The following is a 25,941-nucleotide window of genomic DNA, read 5'->3' on the forward strand; positions in this document are numbered from 1 at the left end:
GCCCCGCGCAGCCGGTTGGTCGCGAGCCCAGGGGTTGGTTTATTCCCGGCGGCCCCGGCCCCGCGGGACCCGCCGCTTCCGCGCCCAGCGCGGGGCCCGGGGGACAACGGCTCCGCTGCGGCTCGCGAGGCCAGTCCTGGCCGGGCAGCCGCGGGAGGGGCTGCGACGATCCGCAGGCACTTTCCAGGAGCCCCCCCGAGCCTTGAGCTCCAGGCTGAGGGTTGAGGGGCTGCTGCAGCCCCAGGCAGAGGCACAGAGGAGCTGGCGAGGAGCCCAGAGCAGGTTCCGCCGCAGCCGGAGGGTCCCAGGGCCCGCGGGGACAGCAGCTCTCGGGAGCACAGGCATGCGGGATCGGTGTCCCCTCCCTCCGCAGCAGGACCCGCCAGCAGCTCCTGGACAGCGTTCCCCTCCAGTCTGTTCTCCATTCGGTGGCCGGGGGACGCGGGGCTGCGGCTGGGAGGAAAGGGGGGTGTTAGCACCCCGCAGGCAGCCACCCCCCCGCCCCAGGGGCTCACTCACCTCAGAGCCAGTGGCTCAGGCTGGCCGACCAGAGGTTGCGTTGGTTCTGCAGCTGCTGGAAGGGGTTGATGCGTCTCCCCCGCTCACGCTTCCTTTTTTTGATCTTCTTGACCTGTGAGGGGCAGGAGGGCTCCTGGGGTCAGAGCACAGAGTCCTGTGTCCCCCCAGCCCAGGCCATGGCCAGCACCCACCTTCCCTCTGTCAAACTCCTGGTCCCACTCGTCGAGGACAGTCTCGCTGCGGGCCCACACTGCGTCCCGCACGGCGTCCTGGCTGACGGACGAGCTCTTCCCCTCCCAGGTCAGCACTGCGGAGCAGCGTGGTCAGCAGGAGCCCTGGCAGTGCAGGGTACAGCAGGGCTGCTCCCTACCAGGTGAGCAGGGTTTACCTTGTTTGCCATAAGCCTTGTCCAGGGAGTTCCGGAGCAGCTCCTCCACCACACTGGGCTCCCCCTGGTTCCCAGGAGCTGTGCCGGCCCCACAGCCAGGCTCAGGGCTCGGGGCAGCTGCACGGTGCCCAAACCCGGCTCCAGCTGCCGCTATGGGAACAGGAGGGGTGAGGACAGGGCGAAGGGAGCAGAGGGAGCTCCCATGTTGCTCTGTCTCCAAGGCAGATCTCGCCCCAGGAGACACTGTCAGGACTAACAACATCCTGATGGCACAGGGTGTTTGGGCAGCATGGGGCCTGTCCTGGGCAGGAGGAACTGAGGGGAAACTTTCACCCCTGGAGGGGCCCATCCTCACGAGCATGGAGAGGAGGACACCCTCCCCCCGGTACCACCGGGTAGGTCACCCGAGGACGGGGGCACCATCAGGCAGCTGTGGGGACTGGCCACCAGTGCTCCGAGGGGCTCGCGGGCAGAGGAGCAGGCAGCTGTCCCCAGGCAGGGCACCGGCACACGGTCATACCTGCGGTGTCGGTGTGTGTGTTGGTAGCCAGCCGCTTCGAGGCTGGGCTGCCGAGGCTCTCCCAGCGCTTGCGCTTGCGGTGGTGCCTCTCTCCAGCCCCAGCCTCCAGGCTCCGCCGCTCCTCTGGGCTCCCAGGCTCCGGCTCAGCCCTCCTTGAGCTGGGGAAGGCAGCAGGGCTCAGCCCGCTCTGCCCAGACCAGAGCATGAAGAGTCCAAACTGCCCAGGCAAGGCTCGTCCCACCCGCAGAAAGACAAGAGGAACCCAACCACAGCCCAGGGTAGAGTGGAAAACGGGGCTCTTGTGTGCCCCCAAACCCCTCACCTGCCTGAGGACAGTGTTCCAGAGCAGCGCTCTTCCACTTCCTCCATCCTCCTCCTCCTCTTCTTTTTCTTATGGTGGGAGATGGGCCCCACATCCAGGTAAACACCAGGCTCTGACCCCTGCAGCCTGGGTGTGCTCTCCATGTCCCAGCAGCCTGGTGCCTCCTGGTCACCGCTGGGACCCTCATCTGCCACCACCTTCCCCGCAGGGGACACCAAGCCCCCCTGAGTGAAGTGTTTCTTCTTCCGGGGGGGGCTGGAGGCTCCATCCTTGCCCTTCCCAGCTGGAACATGAGGGCTGCCCTCCGCCCCACGCCGCTGTTTTTGATGCTCCTTTTTGCAGGAGCCAGGGCTGACCTGCCCGGGCCCCTTCTCTCCGCTGCTGGGAGAAAGATGGTGCAAAGCGGGGGCAGGGGAACCGTTGGTGGGGGAGCAGGCTGGGAGCTGAGGGGCTGAGTCGAGCATGAAGCTGAAGGCCAGCTTCTCAGGTTTGGGCAGAGGGAGAACAGATGAGGACAACCTGAAGAACAGGAAAAGAGGCTGACATAAACTGAAGGCCGGGTCAGGAGTGGGAGCCCCTCTCTTCCTCCCCACCCTGAGGTGCACAAGCACAGCACCCAACTGTGACCATCTCAGCCACAAAATCAAAATCAGACCCTGCTCAGAGCAGCAGCTGCAAGTGCTGACAGTGACCCTGCAGCTGCCCAGCACCAGCCACATGCAGGGCACACGCTGTCCCGGGGGATTAGCAACAAGTGAGCGTCGCTGCAGCACACGCTGATGGTGAAGGTTAAAAGGGACACCCAGAGCAAGATCTAGACCAGGCTGGTGCCTCCTGGTCCCACAGGACACTAGTTCTTGGTCAGAGCCTGCAAAGCTCCCCCCACCCTGTGCCAACAGGCAGAGACACCACCCCAAATCCAGGATCTGGAGCAAGCCCTGCCAGCCCAGAACAAGAGATCTGGTGGCCGAAACCAGCCCCTGAGCAGCTGCCACGTGAGAGAGTTCCCCAGGGCTGCTACTGGCCTTGCTGCCACGCAGGAGCCCAGGAGCAACTGGCACCACTTACCTTGACTTGCCAAAATGCCCTGGAGTGGAGTTGGGGCGGGTGGTGTCTGTGGGGCAGGGCTGGCCAGCAAGTTTGGGGTGAGGTTGTGCACAGTGGTCACTTCTGCTCTCCTTCCCTAGGGTGCTGCCCTGCAGTTATTGACATAAATAAAAACTTGGTGGTCTAAATAAAAGAGATTTCTGTGAGCCAAGAGAGGAAAACAAAAAGGGGAGCCCAGAGAAAGGGGAGGGGAAAACACACAGACAGAGGGAGGGAAGTGAGGTGGTAGAAGAAGAATCAGAAGTGTTTTCCATTAGAAGCAGAACGGAAAAAAGGAAGGAAAGAAATGTAAAGTACAGAACCCCCAGCACACCGTCCAGAAGGCTGGTCCAGCCGCTGCCTGGGGAGGAGGCGGCTCTGCAGCCTCCAGCTCGGTGTCACCAGCTCCCATCGTCCCAGGGACACGCTGCCCCGAGCAAGCTGGTGAGGCTGCCCCACTCCAGGGACTGGTGCAGCCACCCCTCTGTCCTGAGCAAGAAGGCAGCAGCCACTTCTCCAGCCTCTCCCAGGGATGGGAACAACAGCGGGGCCTGGCCCCGCACCCCCAGAGGGAGGGCAGAGCCCTGGGGCTGAGGGGCTCTCCCCACCCGCCTCCGGCTTAGCGAGGTACCAGCATCAGCCCTACACTCCCCCAACACCAGCCCCGGCTCAGGAGGCACAAGGCACCTACTGAAGTCTCTGGGCAGAAGTTCAGACTCACCTTTTTGTGGGACAGTGCCAGCTTCTTGGTCAGTGGCGGTGACACGGTGCTGCTGGGCTGCGGCGCAGCGCTGGCCAATGGGAAGGATTTCAGCTTTGCCAGCTTGACGCCTTCAGGGGCAGCCGGCTCGGTGCCAGAGCCAGCACGGGAGTCAGTGCCACGGTCTGTCTCCTCAGAGGCAGAGGAGCTGCTGGTTCCACCCTTGGTCTTCCGAGACACTTTGGGCAGCTTCCTTGCTGTGCCGAGCACCGCGCTGGCAGCAGCACTGCCGCCAGGGTCCCTTCCCGGTGTCCTGGTGTTCTCCCCGCTGCCCCACGGCTCCTGGCCGGGGATGGGCTCTGGCAGCCTGGGGGAGGCAGGCAGGGGCCTGGGCTCCCAGCAGCGCTTCTGGGGAAGCTGCGCTTTGGCCCCACTGGTGTTACTGGGGCTGCAAAATCCTGGAACCGCTCTGGGTGCAGGTGACAGCTGTGAGGAGAGCGGCTTCTTGGGCCTCTGGGCAGCATCACCAGGAAACGCTGTGGCCACGTGGGTGGCATTCGGGGCCAGCTGGGGTGATAGTGACCCAGAGGGCAGCTTGGGCAGAGTGGTTCCATTCGGCAGCTTCGGTCCTGTCCCAAACGTGCTGCGGGCCACAGGGACTCCGACCACTTCTGGTCCCGGCAGCTTCTTTCTTGGTAGCGTGTCTGGTGTCTAGACAAAGAGAAAGAGACAAGTTCAGCAAGGAGAGAACTCAAGGAGCTGAGCACACAGAGCGATACTGCCCCTTGCCAGGCCCACGCAGGAGCCCTTGGCTCAGCAGGATCCTTCGGGCAAGTCGTCCTCCCTCACACCTGCCCTTGGGAGCAGCGCACCTGCCTCCCTGCGCCCTGGAGAGCGGGCAGAGGGGCAGCAGCCCCCAGGAGCTCTGGCCCAGAGCCGCCTTTGGGACTCACCTGGCCCGTCACCGGTGAAGCCAGGGGCCTATTGGTGACAGCATTCTTGACATGGCCAGGGATGCCGCTGATGCGGCCAGAGTCAGCTTTGGCAACAGGCCCCTCCGAGCTCTTCCGGGGGCTGGGGATCCTGCAGAAGGCAGAGAAGCACACGCGTTAACTGCCAGTGTCTGAGACTGGAACACTCTCAGAGATGCTCACAAGAACCAAGAGGCAGAAGCTCTGAGGGGGTGAGGAGCTCTTCATCGGCAGCAAAACCATGACAAGGGGCTGGAGCTCTCCCTGCCACCCTCGCCCGAGCCAGCACATGCATGTGGGCACTGGGGCTACCTGGGCCAAACTCCTTCCCACACCCAGGCACATGCCTCCAGCCCTGTCCCACACTCTGAGCAGGGGCAGAGGGGCTGGGGACACAGGGCACACTCACCTGACATAGAACAGCACATACGCCTGCTGGTTAAGGACCACCTTGACATTACTGGGGCGGACCACATTGTCATTCATTTGGTACCACTGCCCGTTGCTGGCCTATGGAAGGAGAGAGAACGGGGTCAGGCTGTGTCCAGGGACCCTCCTGGCCTGAGGAGCAGCAGGAACAGCGCCTGTCGGCAGAGCTCCGCTCCCCAAAACCCCTAGGCGGCCCCGGGCAGGCGAGAGGACTCCGTGAGAGCAGAACTCCACGCTTCCTGCGGCAGAGCACAGCCCGTACCCCGCAGCGCTTCACACCACGCGAGTCTGCTGAGCACCCTCCTGTCTGCGCAGTACACGGACCCTCAAGCACCCGCCAGCCCCCAGCACAGAGAGCGTGCCAAGAGCACGCCCTGGGCTCACCTTGACGTAGCAGTAGTAGTGTCCTGCGTGGCTGCTGAACCCCGAGTGCACCAGCACTGCGTAGAGCCCGTACATGACCGGATCCCCGCTGGTCTGGGACATGTACGGGCGGATGTTCAGGAGCTCGGGGTAGCCCACGTCCTGCAGAGAGAGGATGTCTCAGGAGCCTGCACAGCAGATGGCAAGAGCAGCTCAGCTGCTCTACGAGTCCCGTCTCGCGAGGGAGGGGGCACCCGCTCTCCCCAGGCAGAGCTCACGGTGAGGAAGATGCCGGGATGAGCCAAACTCCCACCGCATCGCACAGCTGGGGAAGGGCTGCAGGACTGCGGTAGAGCTCGCACTGCGCACAGGACCACCCACCACCCTGCTCTGGGCAGCAGGGCCTCGGGACAGGGGACAGCCCCGCTCTGGATTGCCGAGCACTCACCTTTGTGATCTTGCCTCCAGTGAAGCCGGCAAAACGCTTCAGAGCAAGCGTGAGAACATTGGGGGCTCGGTGGATAGTGAAGCATTTGGTTGCCGACACTTTCTTCTTGCATCTGCACAGGAAGGGCTCGAGCTATTCACGCTGTTCCACCACCCAGGTGCTTGCCAGCCCTGGCCAAGTGGCAAAGCCCACAGAAATGACCCTGCTGAGAGCAGGTACCGCTCCAGGGCACCTACTCATGGCCAGGTCTGCTGGCTCAGGTCCCCATCACAACAGGAGGGAGATGAGGAGCTGAGGAATCACAAGCTTCATTGCAGGCTTCACAGCCACGTATCTCATGGTTTAGTGGTGGAGCAGGTAGAGAAGCCCTTCCGTACTGCAGCAGGCTTTCCTACTGCTTCCCACCAGCACACCCGCAGCCCCATCCCGCCCCAGCCCCGCACACTCACCTGGCACACATGTAGGCGTTTGCTCCGCCCAGCAGGTCTGGCCGCACGAACAGCTCCAGCGCCCGCACTATGTTTGCAGCTTGCTGCAAGGACAGAGGAGAGGTCAGGGCATGAGTGGCCTGTATGCACAACAGCCCAGCTCCCTGCCACGACGCTGGCCCCCAGAGATTACACAAAGCATGAGCATGGGGCCACAGACTGCACTGAACCCCTGAGCCCGCCCTCCAGCCAGGTGTTGGCCAGCATGCCGTGAGGGACGGCTGCACTGCCCCCAGCACCACGGAGCATCAACAGAGGAGTTGCGGTTCATGTTCAGGCGATGGGCTCTGCTCTGTCAGACAGAGGAGGCAGCGCAACAACAGAAGCTGCTTCCCTCTTGCCTGCACCATGCCTGACACTGGCAGTTTCACACCCTCAGGAGCAGTAACGGTGCAGCTGCAGGAACATCCCCTACAGAGCAGAGCTCCTACCCACCCAATCCTGCCTCAGTACCGTGATCTCCAGAGCCACGTCCAGACAGGGGTCAAAGGTGTCCGAGACGCCTTTGCACACCGAGCACTTTACTGCAAGAGAAAGAGCAGTGAGCACACCTTGGGATAAACACAGCACCCGCCGCCACCCCAGCACCGCGCAGGCAGCTGCCGTGTTCCCCCTCTCCGGGTTTGGGCTCTGGGATGGCAGCACCAGCATTCTCAGCCTGGCAATTCTGCTGCGTGCTGGGACAGCAAGTGTTGCTCGACAGCTGGCAAGTTACTGCAAGGCCCTCAGGGAAACAGCAGCCCTGAGAGGCACCAGCCCAGCCCTGGCAGCCAGCACTCACCGCGGGACTGCAGGTAACCGCCGAAGATCTGGTGGATCAGGGTAGTGGCTTGGGTCTGGCGATCCGACCTAGAGACAGCAGCACCGGATCACACACCGCCCTGCCCCAACAGCCACCCCCACCAGCCACCGCTGTGTCCTCAGCATCCAAACCCACCCCAGTCACAGGATTTGGGGACAGAACCGCAGCTGTGCTGGGGTGGAAGAGTCAGGAGAAGGCAGACAGCAGCCCAGAGCTGTGTCACGGAGGGGCAGAGAGCTGCGCCATCCACCCCAGACCCTGGAGTCAGCACCTCCCTCCAAGAGTCCAGCCTGGGGGACACGTTCACCCCACAGTCCCGTCTCATGGGCACAGGGGACCAGCAACTGGCCATAAGAGGCCACACGTACTTGGTATGGTCGTGCAGGCAGGCCTTCTGCATGGCATCGATGGTGAAACGGAGGAACTCGTGTGCATCCTCCTGCCTGCCGAAGTGGATGTGCGCGGCAATCCCTGCAGGAGAGGGAGGGATCAGCTGCAGCACGCGCTGCAACAGATGCAGGTCCCCCCACACTCCCTGGGGGATGCCAGGGTTTGAGCTCCCTCAGCCCAAACCAGACGTCAGACTCATGCTGGCCACGGGAGAAGCCCTGCATGGCCCATGAAGTCCCTGGCAGGCTCAGCGAGTCGTCTCAGAAGAGCCTCTGCCAAGACCTGCCCTGATCTCAAAGATTCTGCTCCTGCGATAGTCTCTGTCCTCCTGCACAGTTATGGGAGGGGAGAGGGCAGCCATCCTTACTCTTGAGGTTTCGGACGAAGGACACAGGCTTTATTGCATTGCCGCTGTTCGCAAACGCCTGCGTGACGTGGTTCTGCATGACGCACATCATGCAGAAGCCGCTTTGGTGACCTGGAGTGGGAGAGAAGACAGGACGTTGGGGACAAACCCAGGAGAGATAGAGGCAGTACAGGGGGCAGGGAATCTCTGGTCCAACACGGCTCAGCCATGCTCAGTTTTCCTACGAGCTCTGTGCTATGGCAGAACTCTGGGGCATCCCGGGGTCACAGAGACCAGCACACACCACCCGGCGGGTGCAGCCCAAGTCACAGCACCAGCCACTGCAACTCCCCAGATGACACAGCAGCCACGTGGATGGAAAACAGGGCACAGGGACTTGCTGGAGGAACCCACAGGTCAGCCCTGAGGGGCAGATCCCACCAGAGCCCTACAGACAGGACCGTGAGCCTCACGTGCTCCTCTTGGTAACAGCTCAGAGTGGAGCCCACCAGATTCCCCTTCAAAGTCACCCGTGAACAGTACCTGCTGCCTGTACGCAGCCTTGTGCCCTGCCCCAACACAGTACCCACAGGCAGGGGCTGTTTGCGACCCCCAGCTCAGCCCCGGGAGCCAGCAGATCCCAGCAGACACAGTTTAGTCCTGGCTGCACCCAGCACAGCAAAAGCCTCCTAGACACAGGATGCAGAGCTCAGGAACACTGCTATGGCCAGGAAAAGTGGATGCTCCTGTATGCAGGAATGTCCTCTCGACAGAAAAACGGGCAGGAGAGAGCACAGAAGGCACATCCCGGCAGCCGCACAGCCCTCGCCAGAGCCGTGCGCAGGGTGCTGAGCACGGCCGCGGGACAGGCGGGCGCTCCCCCTCCCCACTCACAGGTGCGGCCGTGCTCCTTGGACAGCAGGTAGTTGGCGAGTGGTGGCGTGTACGTGAGGCACTGCAGGGTGGCATTGAGGAAACAGGTGTTTCCCAAGTTGAGCAGCCCGGCGCCGATGCGGTGGACACGCTGCCACTTCATGGCAAGATGCTCTGCAGGGAACAGCACCTTCTGGGGTGCAGGGACGCCGTGCCCGTGGCCCCCCGGGGCACGGTCGCTGCCTGCGGGGAGAGAAGCGGGTGAGCCGCGGGGCTGCGCAGCGCAGGGACAGCCCCCCCGGCCCTCTGCACCCACCCTGCTTGCCCGGCTGTCCCTCCTCAGCGCCGCGGGCGTGCTCGGCGGGCTCGGAGCGGGGGTTGAGCAGCAGGTACTTGTCCCGCAGCAGCTCCAGCTGGCCGGAGAAGCCGCGGCTGGCGGGCTCGAACTCGATCTTCTGCAGCAGCACCTTCTTGGCCGAGGCGGTCAGCAGCCGGCCCAGCTCCCCGGCCTCGTCCCGCCGCACATTCAGCAGATCCTTCAGCTTCGCTGTGACCGCCATGGCGGGGCCCGGCGGCCCCGGCTGCGGGCGGGAGGCGGCCGGTTGAGCGGGGAGATCGGACCGCGCCGCTCCGCTGCCGGTGTGGGGCTGCGCGCTGCGGTGGCATCGGGCCGCAGCCGGGGCTCGCCGCGGGCCCGGCCCCGCCGCCGCGCACCCCGGGGTCCCCGGCGGGTCCCGCCCGCCGCCGCCCGCGACCTTGAGCGCCGCCGCGCTGCCCCGGCCCGCCACGTGCGGCCCGCCCGGTACTGGCGCCCCGGCGCGCGCGCCTGACGGCCGGAGCCGCGGACGCGGCAGGGGAGGGCAGCGCGGACCTGAGCGCAGGTCCCGGTCCGTCCCGTCCCCCGCTCCCGGTACATCCCGGTACATCCCGGCAGCACTCACCATCCGGGCCTCCGCCAGCCTGCGCACGTGTCACCGCGTTAAGGCCGCGCCGGCCGCTCGCCCTCCAGCACCGCTGACTCCGCCGCGCGTCCTCCTTAAGCCCCGCCCTGCGGCCGCTCGCGCTCGGCCCGCTGACTCCTCCCCCCGCCGGGGCGGGGCTCGCCCGTGACGTCATCTCGCGCACGCGCGCGGCCCCGGCAGCTTCCGGCCCCGCCCCGTTGCCCCTCCCGCTCCGGCCCGGGCGGCGGCGGCACCGGCGGGACCCCCGCGCGGCCCCGGGGCGGCGCCAGCGCCCGGCGAGGAGACAGAAAGCACAGCACAGGACCACGCAGCCGGTGGCAAAACAAGTGGAAATATTAAACTCAATAGACTACCAGCAGAGACAGGAGTAAATGGCACATATGATACAACCATACAGAAAGCGAACGGGAGTCGTATATGGGACTGAGTAGAGGTTGGGGGTTTTTTTTTCTTTTTCTTTCTTTTTAATTTTTCTCTTTAATATGTTGAAATTGCCCAGACTGGTCCAGTACGACATCTCAAACCTCACAGGGACGCACAGCATGAAAACACCCCCGGAGCTGCGGGTCGCTCCCCGCAGGCTCCCCACGCTGCGGCGGCGCCGGTGTCACGGCCGGGCAGCCCGCGGCACACGTGGCACCGCTGCGGCGGGCAATGGCTCAGAGACAGCGGGGCCGGGACGGCTCGCCGCAGGGGACGCGGCTCCCGCGGCCGGGGGCCGGGCTCCGTCCCGCCGCAGAGGGACCGCGACCGCGGGCCACGGCCCAGCCCCGAGCGGCACGGGGGAGGATGAGCCCCCCGCACCCGCGCTGCCGGAGCTGCCGCCTGCCCGCGCAGGCCGAGCCCCCCGCAGCGGCTGCAGAAGGGTCTGGCAGCAGCCCCCCCGTGCAGGAGGTCGCACTGCGAATGGACCCCGCCGCGGTGCTGGGGAAGGCGCTGAGCCCCATGTCACCTCTGCAGCCCCATGGGGCAAGGAGCACGTGGAGAGCGGGTCAGCAGCGCCGGGTGCGCGCGGGGGCATCACCCCAGCCCAACTCACAGGCCTCTTCAGCTTTTCGGGACAGGGTGGCTGCACAGGAGCCGTCCAGCCCCATGAAGGGCCCGAAGCCCCCGGCACAGAGGCGGGGGCCATGCTCCATAGTAAAGCCACTGGGGCCCCTGCCTGGAGGGCTGTAGCCGGCCTGCATGGGACGGGAGGTGGGTGAGGAGGGGGACAGCGGGGTCCCCGGTGCTGGAGGGAACCGGGGACACTGCGGGGAAGCGCTGTCTGGTGAGAGCTGCCGGGGCGGCTCCCCCGCGCCGGGGGCACTGGTAGACCTGCTACACAGACAGGGCAGCTCCCGCCTCTCGCGAGGGTTTGATTCCTTCACAGCGTGGCCAGGCAGGGACGCGGCCCCGGCAGGGGGGGCCCCCGCCCCCCGCTCAGCCCTGGGACACCTGTGACACAGCGGGACCCCGGCCCTGCCCGCGCGTGCCAGGTGCCGCAGTCCGGGGACCCCTGCGGCCGAGCTGATTTTCATGCTGTCTCCAGGAATTGATATCAGCGTGGACCAGTCTAACATCTCGCAGGTTTTTTTTCTACTGGCTACTGGAATGCGCTCGTTTGGCTTAGGGGTCCTCGATGTCGAGAAACTCTTGCTTGGGGGGGGCCATGCCACGGTACCAGGCGCACGAGCCATCGCTCCTCTTGATGCAGGCGTAGTGCTTTGCCTGCCGCCCATCCACGTTGTTCTTCTCCATCGCCCAGTCTGTCCAGAGACACTCGTCCGAGGAGGAGACGAAGCAGGGGATGGAGAGGCAGCGCGAGATCTGTGCACAACAGAGACCATTACCCGCCACCCCGAGGGGACGCCGGGGCAGGAGGGGGCAGCACAGGGTGGCTGGGGCTGGTGGTCCAGCCCTGGAGCAGGAATGCCAAGCTGCCCCATCCCTGTGGGGCACGGTGGGGACGTGACCGCAATGCTGGGGGAACCCCTGGGTGCAGGTCCCAGGGCTGGCCTTGGTTCCCAGCTGGAGAGAGCTGGAGGCTTGGCCGCCTGTCCCGTATCCCCGGCCATGTGCTGTGCCCCTGCACAGCGTCACCCTTGAAGGACGGGGAAGAGCATCTCCCTGCAGAGCCCACACCTGCCTCGGGGTGCAGCCCCCCAGCCTGCGGGGAGCAGGACACAGCCCGGCTGCTCACCTTGCACTCGCAGCCCATCTGGTACCGCTGGTTTAGGCTCTTCTTCTGGGTTGGGCTCAGTGAGTCCCAGGTGGAGACCAAGTCGCAGAGTGTGATGTGCATCTTGCCGTTGCCCTCTGACTTGCCTGGAGAGAGGCCACACAGACCACTCAGAAGGTCCCTGGGACCCAGCGGTGACTCGGGGTGCCTGGGGCTCAGCCTGGCCTGGGGGGCTGGGGGCCGCTGCAGTCCATCCCCTCCCGCTGTGCACTGTCCCCAGGGAGCCCCAGCTGCCCCTGCCACAGCCCAGGGCTGCCAACCACAGCCAGGACACCGCCGGGGGGCCACCGAGGGCTGGGGGTGGGAGTAGGGGGTGCCCTGTGCCTGGGGAGCGCATGCGCGTCACGGGCATCTTGATGAGCGTGCGAGGCTGCAGGGCCAGCCCGGCCAGCGCCGTCCCCCAGAGCCCTCCCCCGTGGCACCCACCTGCGATGAGATACTCCTTCTTCCCGCCGGTGTCCAGCAGCCGGCCGCACACGGCGGTGGACGGGGCTGTGTAGATGAACTCGATGTCCTGGTCAGGGCCCTTAAACATCTGGGGAGAAGGAGCAGGAGTGAACAGCTGCTGCAGAGGCTGCCCCGTCCCCCCCAGTGTCCTGCCCCATATGTCCTGTTACCTTGATCTGCTTGATTTCATACTGGATTCGTTTGATCGGGTTCCCATATATGTCGTTCCCCGAATCCACCTCTTTCGCAGAGACGGCCTTTGCTCGGATCACTGCAACGGAGAGGTGTCGAGGTCAGCAGGGTGGCGGGGGACAGGAGGAGCTGCCAGCACCCGCAGTCCTGCCCTGCAGAACGGTCCTGCTCGGTGTCCCCGTCCCACAGGGCTGCTGCCTGCAGAGCTGGCTGTCACACGCTATTCCCAAAGGGACAGGGCTCTGGCACACGTAGGACGGGGACTAGCAGCGCTGCAGCAGCACCCTCACAGCGGGTGACACGGGAAGGTCAGCCCAGGGCTACCCGGTCCCCCCATCGCCAGCCCACACTGGACCCATCACCCTTGGCCAGCGCTGGCTCCGTCCCTGCCCAGCCCCTGGCAGGCCCGCGGGCACAGGCTGGCCCTGTCCGGGCTTGTGCCCGTCACCTGCATGGCAGTGGGACAGCTAGAACTCGCCAGCAGCTTCCTGGGAGCAGCACAGTATTTGTTGCACTGTCATTAATTAAACTGGTCTCTGAGGAGGGACCCAGCCAAATCCCCGCAGGCCCTGGCAGGGCGGGAGTAGCAAGGGGCAGAGGGAGCTGTTTGGAGGGTCACCTCTGGGTGCAGAGGGAGACGGAGCCACGTCCCCATCCCAGCCACTTGCCATGGCCAACACAGGCAGCTCCTGCCGTGGCTCCCAGCACCACCCAGACCCTGCCAGCCCCTCTGCACCCCATGCTGGGGAGAGGGGTCCTGGGACCAGGCTGCCTTCATGCTCCTCAGATGGAACATGGGGTCCCCATCCCACCACGGAGGCGTCCCCAACTGCCGCACGGAGCCTCAGCCGCACAGGCGCAGAAACCGCGTCCTCCAGGCGCTGCGGGTGCCGCTTCCTGCCCTCACTGCTGCAAAAATAACCCGGGGATGCAGAGAGCCAGGGCAGGGGAAACAGCCCAGCCGGGGCAGGGGAATCAGCCCCAAGCAGCCCAGCCAAAGGCAACGGCCCTCAGAGCTCCACATGGCCCTGTGCAAGGTCGGGTGTCCCAGGGCTGGTGAGGCCGTGTCACCATGCAGCCCTGGGACAGTGACACAGCGACAGCTCTGCTGTGCTCGGGTCCCTGAGGTCACGCTGCCGGCACAGCCCAGGGACACACAAACCGGCATGTGAGCGCTCGGCACGTGGCAGTGACCTGCAGGGCAGGCAGGCAGCTCACCCTTACTCACCAGCTTGGGACACGGCGGCTGGTTCGGTGCCACGCTGGGCAGGTCGCAGCTGCTCAGGCGTGCAGGGTCCCTGTGCCAAGACCTGCGGCTGCCCGGCCTGCCTGGCTCCCTCCGCCGCCAACAGGAGCTCCCAGCCCGCCCCAGGCAGCACCAGGGACACCGAAGGCACAGCAGCAGCCCCAAAGCTGCAGCTCCTGCTCAGCTCCATGGCAGCGGGGCTGAGCTGGGGAGGGGGCCTGGCTGCAGGGCAGGGGCTCGCGGGGCTCCCCGCTCTGCAGAGCCGCCACCACAGCTCCCCAGCCCTCGGGGCACCCACTGCCCCGCCAGCCCCGCTCCACGTGCCACAGGGCAGGGAACGGGGAGTTGCACTTTGGCCAGAGCGGCAGGAGGGCAAGCGCCAGACAAGCTGGGGACACGGCTCGTGTGCCCCACCGAAAGGTGCTGAGTGGGAACAGCTGGGCGCCGCCTGCCTGCCTGGCACAGACACACTTGCCTTCCTTCGCCTGGCACGGCAGGTAGAGGGAATCTGACCACGCTATAAATACCACAGGGCACAGGGGCACTTGGATCAGCTATTTCAGCTGAAGGTCGGGGGACATGGCCCCATGTGGGCACCGGTACGGGCCAGCTGGGTGTACTCAGGAAAGGAGAGCACAGCCACCAGCATGAGCAGGGGAAAAGCCTCTCCAAAACAGCCGGTCCCGCTAATGTGGGCACTCACAGCGTGCGGGGCAGACACAACATCTGCCAGTACTAGGGCTGCACCAGCTTTCCCGCCGGTCCCGGGGCTGCACTGAGGGTTTTCCCAGCCGTGCTCCCTCCCTTGGGGCAGGGCTGGGCATGCTGGCAGCACAGCAGCATCGCGGCCAGGCAGGCAGCCCCGGCACCCTTGCCTGCAGCAGGGCAAGCCCCTCGGCGCAGCCCCTGCCCCGGAGCTCTGCTTGGCAAGTGCCGGCTCAGTCCCTGCCCACTGCCAGCGCCTGCACCCCCTGCTCTGCCAGCAGCGCGCCCAGGTCACCGCAGGCACGGGCCGCCCTTTCCCAACCCAGCAGCTGCTGCGTTCTCCCCGTGCCAGGCCCTTCATTGCTCCACACGCATCTGCGGCGGAACTCGGGCGCAACCGCGCTGGAGAGCCGTGCACCGCCCGCGGCGCCGTGGCTCCAGGCGCGGGGAACGGTTACTGGTTCAGTGGGCTCCAGCCTTTTCCATTCACGTGCTGATGAATCACTTGACAAAAATGCAGCCCAATTCTAGGCGGATTTGTTCTGAACAGTGCGGCTTTGTGGAGGGGACGGCTGTGCTGCGCTTTCCCCGCCAAGACCCCAGCAGCGCAGCCAAGCTGCTCCACGCCAGCCAGGAACCGGCGCGGCCGGGACGGTGAGCCCGGAGGACAGCACGGCTGAGATCCCCGGGACCGAGAGGCAGAGGGACGGAGGAAAGCCCGGGTGCTCAGAGACCAGCACTTGGACCTCCCCAAACGCCAACGCCCCCGTCGGCTGCGTCACCCACCCCTCCTGCCACTGGCCTGGACAACCACCAGCCACGGGAGCCCAGACCCTGCGTGAAGCTAAGCCGAGGCTCTCCTGGCTCCCTGAGTGTGCGGCACAGCGCACCGCCAGCACGGGGTGACCAAGTCTGACCGGGGCAATGCTGGAAATGCTCCTTCCCCAGGCAAGACAAACCATGGCAAGAAGATGCACTGTGGGGCCACTCCCTCCTGGCAGGGTGGGAGCCCCAGCGGTGACAACCCCTGTGCTGGTCCCCAGGGCTGCCAGCTGTGGCCACCACGCAGCAAGGAACCTGAAGCCCTTGGGGACAGGCCCTGCCTGGGAAGCGCCGGCACCAACAGAACATGGGGCCGCTGCCGGGCTGGATGTCCGGGGAACAAAGGTCCCTTCTCCAGGGCGCTGGCAGCTGGCTGGGCACAGGGGCCGGCTGCCAGTGCCAGCGCTGCCTGTCCCTGCACGGGGACAGCCCTGGGGTCACTCCAGCCCCGGCTGAGGCCAGCAGAGACGGAGACCTGGCAAAGCACCCCGGGGGGCTCAGTCCCAGCGCTGCCCGGCACACAGGCAGCAACCAGCCCCCTGCAGCCTGCCCGCACCCGGCAGCCGAGGCACCTCCTCCCTGGCACCGCAGCAGGGTGGTTTTGGGGACACAGAGGCTGGAGGATGCGGAGCTGAGCATGGCAGCCCCAGGGGGAAGTGGCGGGGGCCATGGGGGCTGCCCCGGTGCAGGGCAGCGCCATGGGGAGGCAGGAGGCACCAGGCCCCGCTCGCCTGCCGGCCTGCACGGGAGCCGCAGTTGGGGCTGCCATGGCCGCCTGCGTCATCCCGGCCGCTGACGGGAACGGGACGGGGCCCAATCAGCGGCAGCGCGGCAGTCAGCCCACGGGAAGGGCTCCGACCGCCACAGCTCAGCGGGGCGACAGCGGGGACCGGTGGCTCCCCCTCCTCGCGCAGGGCCACGCTCCCCCAGCCGCCTCCACAGGGACTGTCCCCACCTTGTTCCCCAAACCTTCTCCTTTGCTGGTCCTGGCCAGCACCCCCGTCATCCACCCCCACACTCCCTGCGCCCCATCCCAAGGAACCAAGCACTGCGACAACTGAGGTCAGTGCGATGCTGCCAGGGGACACAGCCAATCTCTCCCCTGTCCCGGGTGGCACACCGAGCCCCCGCTTTCCACCGCCCTGTTGACCCCTCCGGGAGCCTGCACTGCTACGTGAGGCTAGGGGCCATGCCCAGACGGGCTGAGCATCACCTCCCTCAGCCCTCACCCCCCACCATGCAGAGCCTGGGGCTCCTGCTGCAGCCCCGGGACACGGGCTGCTCTGTCCGCAGCAGCTGGTGAACATCCCGGCAGCAGCCGGTGCCCCAGGCTCTCCCTGGCCTCCGTGTGCCAGCAGGGAGGGAGCCGGACAAGGAGCCTCCAAGCTCCAGGGAGCATCCAGGGGGAAGAGGAGAAGCAACAAGCAGGGCAGGGATCACAGGCTGTAGGAACAGATCTGTGTTGTGTGGAAAGACGAGGCTGGGGATGAACCCTGCTCCCCCAAGCCCAGCACTGTCTTTGCTGGGGTCACGCAAGGCAAGACCGATCCAGATGAGCCACACGGGGCACTTGGGCTGGGAGCCGGGAGGTGCCAGGGCTGTGGGCGGCACCGCCTGGGAGGCAGCTGCCGCAGCTGGATGGGCTGCGGGCGCCCGCAGGACAGACACCTGCCGAGGGCAGCGGGGTGGCCTGAGCCACAGGCGAGCACTGCCCAGGCACGCTGTGCCCTCCCGGGGGACAGCTGAGACAGCCGAGACAGACGGTGACTCAGCAGCTGAGTCATGGCTGAGCCAGCACCCCGCGACAGGCAGTGAGTCACGAGCGCCCCGGAAAGCTGAGCCCGACCAGAGCGTGACGGGAAGCTGCAGCCCCGCTCCCGGAGCAGGCACGTGGGATGCCACAGTCCAGAGGCACCGGCTCTAGCAGCAGCTCCAAAAATTCAGTGCTCCATTTTGCCTAGAAACTGCCCTGTCTCCAACATGCTTCGTGGCACAACGTGCCAAGCAGCAAGGCCAGGCAGAGCCAGGGCACATGGGGCAGCAGCCAGATGCTGCGGGTGTTGCCCCAGCGGAGGAGAAATGCCACAAGTGGAGTCTGGAAGGGGCGAGGGGAGCCTGGGAATCCATCAGGAGCATCCTGGCTCCGGAGCAGAGAATGGGGCAGGGCCATCCAGAGGCTGGGGCTTCCTCAGTATTTGGGAATGTTACCTCTCCAGCTGAGCCTGGGAACAGCCCTGCAAAGGAGAGCGTCAGGAACTGGGGTTGGTCTGTTTGTCTAATACGCTAAAATTTAATAAGGGCATTATTCATAGAAAGAGGAATCCAGATGCCGGCGCTGCCAAGCCCTCCCTTTCAGCTGCATCCAAGCCGAACAAAGTGGGATGGGGGAGAGGAAATGCCTGGCAATAAGGAGCAGACGGGAGGTGACCCAGCCGCGGCCGCCTCTCCCGGGCCGGGGGCTGGCTCCGCTCCGGGCCGCTGCCGAGCGAGGGGCGGCCGCGCTCGGAGGGCCCTGGCAGCCCCGCGCTGCCACGTACCCCGCGGTGCAGCGGGAGCGGGAGACGCCGCGACTCCCCGTGTCACCGGGGCTGCGCCGAGGAGCCCGGCCCGGCCCAGCCCCGGCGGCCCGCACACCGCCCGGGGGAGCGATGCCGAGCACGGCCGCGAGGGTCCCCCCGAGACGGCGAGACGCGCGGGGAGGGACGGGCACACCCCGGGCGGACGGACAGACCGCGCCCGGCCGCGCATCTGCTGCCGCCGACACACCCCCGGGCCGGCCGGGGCGCCGGGCCCGCACCCGCTGGGGCTGCGGGCAGGTGCTGGGGACCGGGGCGGCTCTGCCCGCTCCCTGCCCGCCCCCTGCCCAGCGCGGCCGCTCCGCGCCAACTTTCCGCCCCTTCCCCCGCCGGGAAGTTGGCGCGGGCCGGGCCGGGGCTCGGGGGCTGCTGCCGGGGCCCCGCGGGGACAAAGCGCGGGGGCGGCGGGCGGCGCTCACCTACGTCCGCGTTGCAGAAGGCCTGTTGCGGGTGGATGGGCGAGCAGCTGCAGGCGTCGGCCGGGCGGGCCCTGCCGAGCAGCAGCACCGCCAGCCAGGCCAGCAGGCTGGGCAGCGCGGCGGGCATCTTGCGGCGGGGCTGCAGGCTCAGCGACCCGGCCCACGAAGCCGCAGCCACCGCCGGGCCGGGCCGAGCCGCCGCCGGAAAGTTTGGCTCCGGCAGCCGCGGCCCCTGCGCGGCGTTGCGGGCGCTGCTGCGGCCGCCGCTCCGCTGCCTTCTATGGAGCTGTTTTCCTCCTTCCCCGCTGCCGCTCGGCCTCGCTTTTTAACGTGCTCCGGGGATTGGCGGCTCCTCCTCCGCGTGGCGCGGGGCCAGCCCGGCTGCGCCCGCCCCTCCGCAGGATGCGGCTCCGCGCTCCCCCCCCGGCCCGGCCCCCGCCCGCGGCCCCGGGACCCGCCACCCGTTCGACCGTCGGGGCCGGGCAGCGGGAGCGGAGGCGGCGGGGGCGGGCGCGGCCCCCGCTCGCAGCGCTGGCACCCGGCCTGCGCCCAGCGGAGCCGCGAACTGCAGGGAGGGCTGCGACTGTGTCTGTACCCAGGCATTTCCTCTCTGCCGGCTCCTCCAGCTCCGCTCAGCTCATCCCGCCGCCTGTGCCCCGCGGCTGCTCCCTGCGCCGTGCCCGTGGCACAACCCGCCGATAGCTGCACTCGCCCGGTGCTCCTGTGCCCACAGACCCCGTCCTTCTGCCCCCAGCCTGCAGCCAGTTGCCCTGGAGCACCTCTGCAAATTCCACCTTGTCCCTGTCCTGGCTGCATCATTGCGGAGGGTGCCAGGACACTGCTCATCTCTCCTTATCCGCACACCTGTGCCCAGCCAGATGCACGAACAAGCTCCAAGTCTCCAGCGGTGCCATCATCCCTACAAAGCGGGCAGGGAGCCCGGCTCTGCCGCTGGGTATGGATACGGCTTCTGAGCACAGCTGAGCTGGGCACCACAGGCACACATTGGCAGGAACAGCCAGCACCATGGCCACAAAACCTGCTCCTGAGCCAGCCTCCTGCCACAGAGCATCCCTGTCACGTTTGAGGGAGGTGTCAGAGCTACCTGCCCTTTAGGATAAGAGAAACAGCAGAAACGTGGGCAGGTGAACCTGGTCCAAGCCCTGCGTGAGCCTGCAGGAAACCTGTCGGAGGTGATCGCCTTCATGCTGTGGGATGTTGGCTGAAACCTGGAGATGGGCCTCCAGGTCCCCGACTCCACTGCAGGGCACACGGTTTGCAGATGCTTTGGCAGCAATTGCCAGGGTCCTGCCGGCCTGGCTGCCCATAGCGCCAGCTGCTGCCGCACACCCAGTGCTGTTCCGTGGGCACCGCAGGGCAGAAGGGCTGGCCACCCAGGGATGCAGTACCAGTCCTGTTTGTGGCAGGGCAGGGGCTGACAGTCCTGCTGCCCACACGCGCTGCCGCCACCCAGGCCCTGCAGTCCTGCCTGCATGAGGAGGGGCGCAGGTAGTGCAGCCGATGGGGTGGTCTCTTGGGGTTCAGGGGGACACAGTATGAGGAGACTCCACTTCCCAGTGGGGTGCAGAGCTCCCCACCTGGCTGAGGCCAGGGGACAAGGAAGAGCCACACAGCAGGGACAGCGACACGGACAGGGACAGCCCTGGGGCCAAGACAGGTGCTGCAGAGCTGCTGGCCCCAGGCCAGGAGGCCAAGTGAGGCCGGGAGAGGCTGTGCCAAGTGAAGCACAGGCGAAGGCTGGGTGGCTGACATGGCCCACGGCCAGCTGGCGCCTGGCGTGGGCTGGGGACGTGCCCTGGGTGCCCCAGAGGCCATGTGCGCAGGCCAGAGCCGGCTATGCCAGCGGTGCTGGAAACAGCACTGTGCCTGGGGCAGAGCTGAGCGCATCCGCTTGCAGCCCAGCACCGGCCTGAGTCATTGTCTGGGCTAAACGAAAACACGTGTCCAGCCTCGCACACGCTCCTCACTTGGCTCACGGAGGTGCTGGACACTGTAAACAGGGGCGGGGGGAACAGGACCAGCCCAGCAGCTCTCTCAGGAGGGTCCCATCCCCACCAGTTCTTCCCACTCTGGGTTCTCCCACCCAACCACAGCCTGGCCACCGCAGGAACTGGCCCACAGTGGGGCAGCACTGGGTCAGGCCCAGGGAGTCCAAGGCCAAAGGACACCCCTGAACCCCATGGGCAGATGCCCGTGTTTTGCACTTTTGGCTCCTGAGAGTGGTGCAGGTTCCTCCCAGGGGTGTGCAGGCTGCTGCAATTTCACAACACTGCTAGTGAGCTCGGGGAGCGCTCTCTGGCGAGCAAAGCCTGGGTCTGCTGCGAATGCTTCCCAGCTGCTGCCGGTCCCTGGAAGCCAAGCTGGTGCTTCTGGCGCTCCCTCCCACGCCAAGCACAGCAGCACTCAGAGCAGGACCGGCCGTGCCGCCCGCCAGCTCCCGGCGGCTGCAGGCCAGCACCCGGCTCTTCCCGGAGCTGACAGCTCCACGTCTGGATGCGCCTCCGGCGCTGGAGCTGCACATAGCCAGGGCTTGGAGAAGACGCAGCCAGCAAACCACAGGCCTCCTCGGGGCACGGGCTGGGAACAGCACAGGGCCAGGCACAGGGATGTGACCACGTTACACCCAGCCACGGCTGTCGGCCCCATCAGTCGCCTCCCGCAGCCCCAGGACAGAGCCACCGTGCCACGACAGCAGCACCAGGAGCAGCCCTGGCCCTGGCTGCCAGCACCTGAGGCTGCCAAAAGCCTCATCCACAGTGCTACCTGTGGTGTGGGAACTGCTGTTTCCCCCTCAGAGACAGAAGGACACTGCCACAGCCCCCTCCCATGTGAGACTTTCCCCAGAAAACAGTGCCCAGCACCCCACAACACCCCTGGCATCACCTCACCCAGTTTACGGAAAAGGAAGGAAAAGCAGCTTCTGGGGAAAGAGCCTGTTGAAATCCCCCATGGCTCCGTCACAGCTGACCCCCGCCTGCCCTGGCTGTGACATCCTGCCGTGGCCCTCCTTGCCTGCAAACCCGGGGCCTGTTGTCACCAGAGCCACCAACTCACCGCAGACGGTTTCTGTCGCAATTAGGGGCTGGGTGCTAACGGCTGCAGCACGGGGCCCACCCAGGAAACCAGCGCACCGGAACTTGGCCGTCTGTCCCCCGGGAACCAGCGCGCAGCACCCTGTGGTGACAGTCCCCTACCACCAGGTGCCACTGCCGAAGCACTCGCACCACACCTGCTGCAGCAGAGCCAACGCTTTACCAGCAGCGCCAAGTACAGAGCAGGAGCGCTGCCTGGCGTCCCCGGCCCAGCCCAGCGCCTTTGGCCTCCCTCACCTCCCTGGTCCAGAGCCAAAGTCGGTTAAATAAACTCAATGCCCTCATATTTCACGCTCCCGATCCTGGTCTCGGGCAGGAGGAAGCGCCCATCCAGCGTGAAGGCCATGATGTAGCTGGCAATCTTGCCGTTGTCCTCTTCTGATTTCAGCGCCACGATGATCTGGTCGTCTGTGTCTGGGATGAACTTGAAGGAGGAGAAGCCGTGGGTGGGGACCACCTCGCCCACGCGTCCCACCGTCACGGCCCCAAAGTCCTGGGTGGAGCTGAGCAGCAGGTTGGTCCCTCGCCGCTCGTCCGCCTGCTCACTGTAGCGCTCGTGGCTGGCGCGGCGTGGCAGGAAGAACCAGCGCTGCAGGGTGTCGCTCCAGGCGGCCGACTCGTGGATAAGGTAACCTGCAGCAGGGAGCGGTGGCTGATGGCACAGGGCAAACGGGCACCCGCCAGGCTGCGGAGACCCTTCTCCACTCCAAAAGACACCGCAGCCCTGCATGAGCAACCACTGTGAACGTTTCTGCCTCCTCCCGCCCTGCTGCCCATGCCTCAGCCCCCACAATCCCTCCAGGAGCAGGGCAGGGGTTCCTCGGCATGGCCCCCACTGCCCAGGGCCTGGCTGCCAGGCACAGCACTGGCTGAGCCACCTCCAGCTGCTCGTGGCACAGACTGGGGTATGGCCAAGGTGGGCTCTGGCCTCTCCACCAGTACAGGGAGAGCTCTCTGGGGAGGTCTCTGGCCTCCAGCACCCTTTAAATCTCACACCAGCTCCCGCATCTATGGAGAGGGAGCCCTCAGCCCTGGAGCCGCAGAGGGTGTGGGACACAGGGGGCAGGAGGGAGCCTCGCTCAGTACCTGGCGGTCGGATCCCCGCCGCAGCCCGCAGTGCATTGTAGTTCGCCACCCAGTTCTCATGGCCCACGTCACCCTTGTAGCCAATGACCTTCACCCACTCGGGGTTCTCGTTCACCACCTCCCCCGTCGTCGTGGTCCACTCCTTGCCCAGTCCCCCCACGTAGAGGTGCTCATCCTTCACCGCCAGCCACTCTGCCTTGAAGCCTGCAGCAGAGAGACGGCACGAGCCACAGCTCAGCCAGCACAGAGACATCGGACCAGCCCCCTCCTCCAAACACCACACCAGCAAGACCAGCGCTGGGCACAGCCCTCCCCAGGCAGCCAGCTGGTCCCCGGCAGGACCTGTCCCCATCCCAGCCAGGCTTATGGGGTCACCAAAAAGATGCACCCCACCCCGGAGATCCACAAAGAACCAAAGGCTGCACTGCTCTGCGTCTGTAGGGCAGGATGGGGGAGCTCACCTTTCCCCACTGTGCCATCCCCGTCCGGCAGGATCACCCAGGGCACCACCTTGTTGCCCTCAATCTGGTAGACCACTCCTGTCCGGTCATCCACAGTGTACAGCTTCCCGTTGAAGACGACCAGGTCGGAAAGCTCCATGCCCCTGCCCTTCTCAGCCAGGTGGGACTGCAGCATGCTCTCGCCTTTGTCCCACTCCACCGTCACGCTGTCCCCGCTGTCCGACAGCACCAGGTAGCCCTTCTTCAGGTAACTGAACCAGGTGTGCTCCTCAGTGCCCCGGGACTGCGTGTCCAGGTCCGCAATGACCCCGATGCGGTAGCGTACACCCTCGGGGTTCCTCTGGGGTGGGGACAGCGGGTAGGTGTCATTGTAGCGGTCCCCTGCCTGCAGGCCGAGCTGCCAGTGGCGAGGATAGGGTGGGCTGTGCCGTGGTGGGGAGGAGCGGTGCAGGCAGAAGAGCAGCAGCACAAACCCCACGCAGGCCGATGATAGCACGATGGCCTTCCAGCGGAGTCGAAAGCGGGGGTCAGCACCCTTGGTCATGGACGCGAGGACAGGCAGACCACCCACGCTGATCCGGAGAGGGCTCATAGACTCATGGCAAGGCGGGACGGGCATCAGACTGGGGCGAGGAGAACCTGGTGGGAAGGAGGAGGAAGCAGGTCAGAGAGCTGGAGCCTGGCACTGTGCTGAGCTCCGGGGACAGCCACACGGGAGAGCTGAGGGGCCCCATCCCCTGTCCTGCAGCAGGAGAAGGTGCTGCCGCCTCGCGCAGGGAAGAGCCAGCACACCAGGGGGGCTGCTTTGCTGCTGGAGCCATTTGCAGCCCCTTCTCACCCCCATTCTGCATTCCCAGCCCAGAGCGAACCCTTGCATGCTGGCTGCATGCATGACCCGCTGAGCACCTCTGCCTGCCCCAGGCTCCGCAGCAGCCCAGGCCGGGAGTTGAGGCAGCCCAGCCTGGGGCAAGCCCCCAGACCTGTGTTGGGGTGTCCTGCTGAGCTGCATCCCCACACAGCCCCAGGAGGAAGGGGGTTCCCCTCTGGCATTGAGGACGACCCTTGCTGCCTTGGAGCAGTGGGTTGGTCTGGCCTAGCTCCCACAGCCCCCAGGAACTGGCCCCACTGCTGAGCCGTGAGTGTGTCCTGACGGGGACACCAGGGGACACGTGGCAGCTCCACCCAAGCAGGATGCCAACGCCTGAGCAGGAAGCGCAGGGACCCAGGTCCAAGGGACAAACACCCCGACCTGCCCAGCCCTAAAGTTGCAGCAGCCCCCACCCCGCCAGGCCTGCCTGCGTCTCAGCATCTCCCCTGGGCAGGACTCACATGTGGGGACCTCCAGCCCCGCCAGGCTGTGCCCACCCGCAGGGACAGGGTGCCCACGGAGTCTCTCCTGCCACCCGCCCCGGGCAGCACAAGGGACGCAGCAGCTCCCCAGGCTCCTGCAGACGGGCGCTCCCGGCTGTGCGGGGAACGAGCAGCACCCGGGACTGGGAGCTGCCCCGGTGCCACCGGCCCTCAGTCCGTGCTGTGCAGCCCGGGCAGGGCAGGGGGTCCCCAGCTGCCACCCAGGGCTGTCCTCAGCGGGCCCGTCAGCGGCCGCGGTGGGGCCGGGGCTGGCGCTGGGCACGGGCCGCGCTCCCCGCCGCCCTCAATGTGCCTTTCAGCCGCCCGAGCCGAGAACAGAGGCGGCATTGAGCGTGGGGGGCCGAGCCCCGGGCGGGCGGCGGGGACAGCCCGGGGGGGCGGCTGCTCGTCCCGGGGCCCCGCTGCGGCGGGGAGGGAGGAAGGGAGGGAGGGTGCTCCCCGCCGTCCTGCCGGTCCCAGAGCATCGCCCTCGGCACGGCCCCGGCGACCCACTCGGTGCAACGGCCCCGCCGCGGGGACCCGGCACCCGCCCCGAGCGCGGCCCCGGGACCCCCGGTCACCGGGACCCCCGGGCATGAACCCGGGACCCCCCGGCTCCGCCAGGCGCGTCCTTAGGGACCCGCGAGCCCCTTCCCCGAGCGAAGTGCCGGCAGGGCGGCGCACGGCCCCGAGGGAGCGGGACCCCCGCGCCCCCGCCGGCTGCTCGGGGCCCGCGGTGCGCCCGCGCCAGCCCGTCGGGGACACCCGTCCTGCAGACCCGCCCGGCCCAGGGCGCCCCCCGCCCCGCTGCCCCGGTGTCCCCGCTCACCGCGGCGCCGCCCGAGCTCCGCCCGCCTCCCGCGCAGCCGCGGCCGCCGCCTACAGCTCCCAGCAGGCCCCGCGCGCCGCCACGGCAGCCGGCAGCGGCCAAACCCCGCGGCCGCGGCGGAACTACAACTCCCAGCAGCCCCCGCGCGCCCCGCCCCTGCCGGCCCGCCCGCCGCGCCGCGGGGACTGCTGGGGGCTGCAGTCCGCCCGGGGCCTGCTCCGCGCCCGAACCGGGCCGGGCCCCCCCGGGCGCGGCCCGACCGGAGCTGACCCCACCGCGCACGGGCGGTTGGAGCCCAGCGACGGCGGGTCGCGGTGCGGGACCGAGCCGGCCCTGCGGGGCCGTGTCTCCTGCGGCCCTGCCCCCGGTGGGCCCAGCCGCCTACCCGGCACTGCCCGGCGGGCGCAGCCCCCTGTACGGGCGAGCTCCCGCCCGCCGTTCCGCCAGTCACGCCAGCGCCGGCCCAGCCGCGCCCCGTGGAGCCTCCACCCCGCGGGGTGCGGGGACAGATCCTGCTCCGCGCAGCGGGACATGCGTCCGTGTCTGGCTGCAAGCGGCCCGTGCCGCGGGGCTGGGCCGGCTCCGGTGCCCGCGGGGCTGGGGAGCGGCCGGCGGCGCCCCCGGCGCGGGGCACGGTCCCGTCCCGCAGCGCAGCTGCAGCCGCCGGGGTCCCGGCCCCCCACGCCTACCCCGGGTCACGCTGCTCCCGTCCCCTGCCCGCAGCCAACGCCGGGGCGGCTGCGGGCCCGGTGGCGGCAGCGCCGGGCGCACACATGGTTAACGGCGGCCGCCCGCGCCGCTGGGCTCACATCTGGCAGGGGGAGGGCTGCGCCTCGTCCCGCTCCTCCGCTGCCTCCTTCGCTTTCC

The 25,941-nt window shown here is 67.1% G+C and overlaps 3 protein-coding genes across 7 annotated transcripts; all 3 read right to left on the minus strand.

Moving 5' to 3' along the window:
* Positions 1-49: 49 nt before the first annotated feature.
* On the minus strand, positions 50-9,640 carry USP36 (ubiquitin specific peptidase 36). Of its 5 annotated transcripts, none has more exons than XM_065647516.1 (20): positions 9,587-9,640; positions 8,962-9,226; positions 8,667-8,888; positions 7,794-7,904; positions 7,405-7,507; positions 7,016-7,083; positions 6,688-6,758; positions 6,196-6,278; positions 5,747-5,858; positions 5,320-5,460; positions 4,916-5,016; positions 4,489-4,618; positions 3,557-4,246; positions 2,818-2,945; positions 1,750-2,268; positions 1,428-1,585; positions 908-1,057; positions 711-826; positions 520-631; positions 50-453 (listed from the first exon to the last, which is right to left on the minus strand). In XM_065647516.1, exons 1-19 carry the CDS (start codon positions 9,587-9,589, stop codon positions 521-523), a joined length of 3,282 nt encoding a protein of 1,093 aa, XP_065503588.1. In that variant the 5' UTR covers positions 9,590-9,640; the 3' UTR covers positions 50-453; position 520. The 5 variants fall into 5 exon arrangements, with proteins under 5 accessions (XP_065503588.1, XP_065503587.1, XP_065503589.1 ...); XM_065647515.1 differs by having other exon boundaries at positions 6,670-6,758; XM_065647517.1 differs by lacking the exons at positions 50-453; positions 908-1,057 and having other exon boundaries at positions 541-631; positions 711-885; positions 1,754-2,268; positions 6,670-6,758.
* Positions 9,641-9,924: 284 nt separating this feature from the next.
* Positions 9,925-18,519, minus strand: TIMP2 (TIMP metallopeptidase inhibitor 2). The gene is made up of 5 exons (XM_065648049.1): positions 18,236-18,519; positions 12,446-12,546; positions 12,255-12,363; positions 11,790-11,914; positions 9,925-11,416 (listed from the first exon to the last, which is right to left on the minus strand). The coding sequence occupies exons 1-5, from the start codon at positions 18,360-18,362 to the stop codon at positions 11,216-11,218; spliced, it is 663 nt and encodes a 220-aa protein (XP_065504121.1). The 5' UTR covers positions 18,363-18,519; the 3' UTR covers positions 9,925-11,215.
* A 2,671-nt stretch (positions 18,520-21,190) lies between these two features.
* CANT1 (calcium activated nucleotidase 1) lies at positions 21,191-25,607 on the minus strand. The gene is given in 7 exon segments (XM_065647916.1): positions 21,191-21,981; positions 22,435-22,638; positions 22,896-23,534; positions 25,075-25,179; positions 25,182-25,453; positions 25,455-25,570; positions 25,572-25,607. Coding segments are annotated over 7 exon segments (1,743 nt in total). The 3' UTR covers positions 21,191-21,610.
* Positions 25,608-25,941: the final 334 nt, after the last annotated feature.

The sequence above is a fragment of the Caloenas nicobarica genome, chromosome 18, assembly GCF_036013445.1.
Source record: "Caloenas nicobarica isolate bCalNic1 chromosome 18, bCalNic1.hap1, whole genome shotgun sequence".
Taxonomy (NCBI): domain Eukaryota; kingdom Metazoa; phylum Chordata; class Aves; order Columbiformes; family Columbidae; genus Caloenas; species Caloenas nicobarica.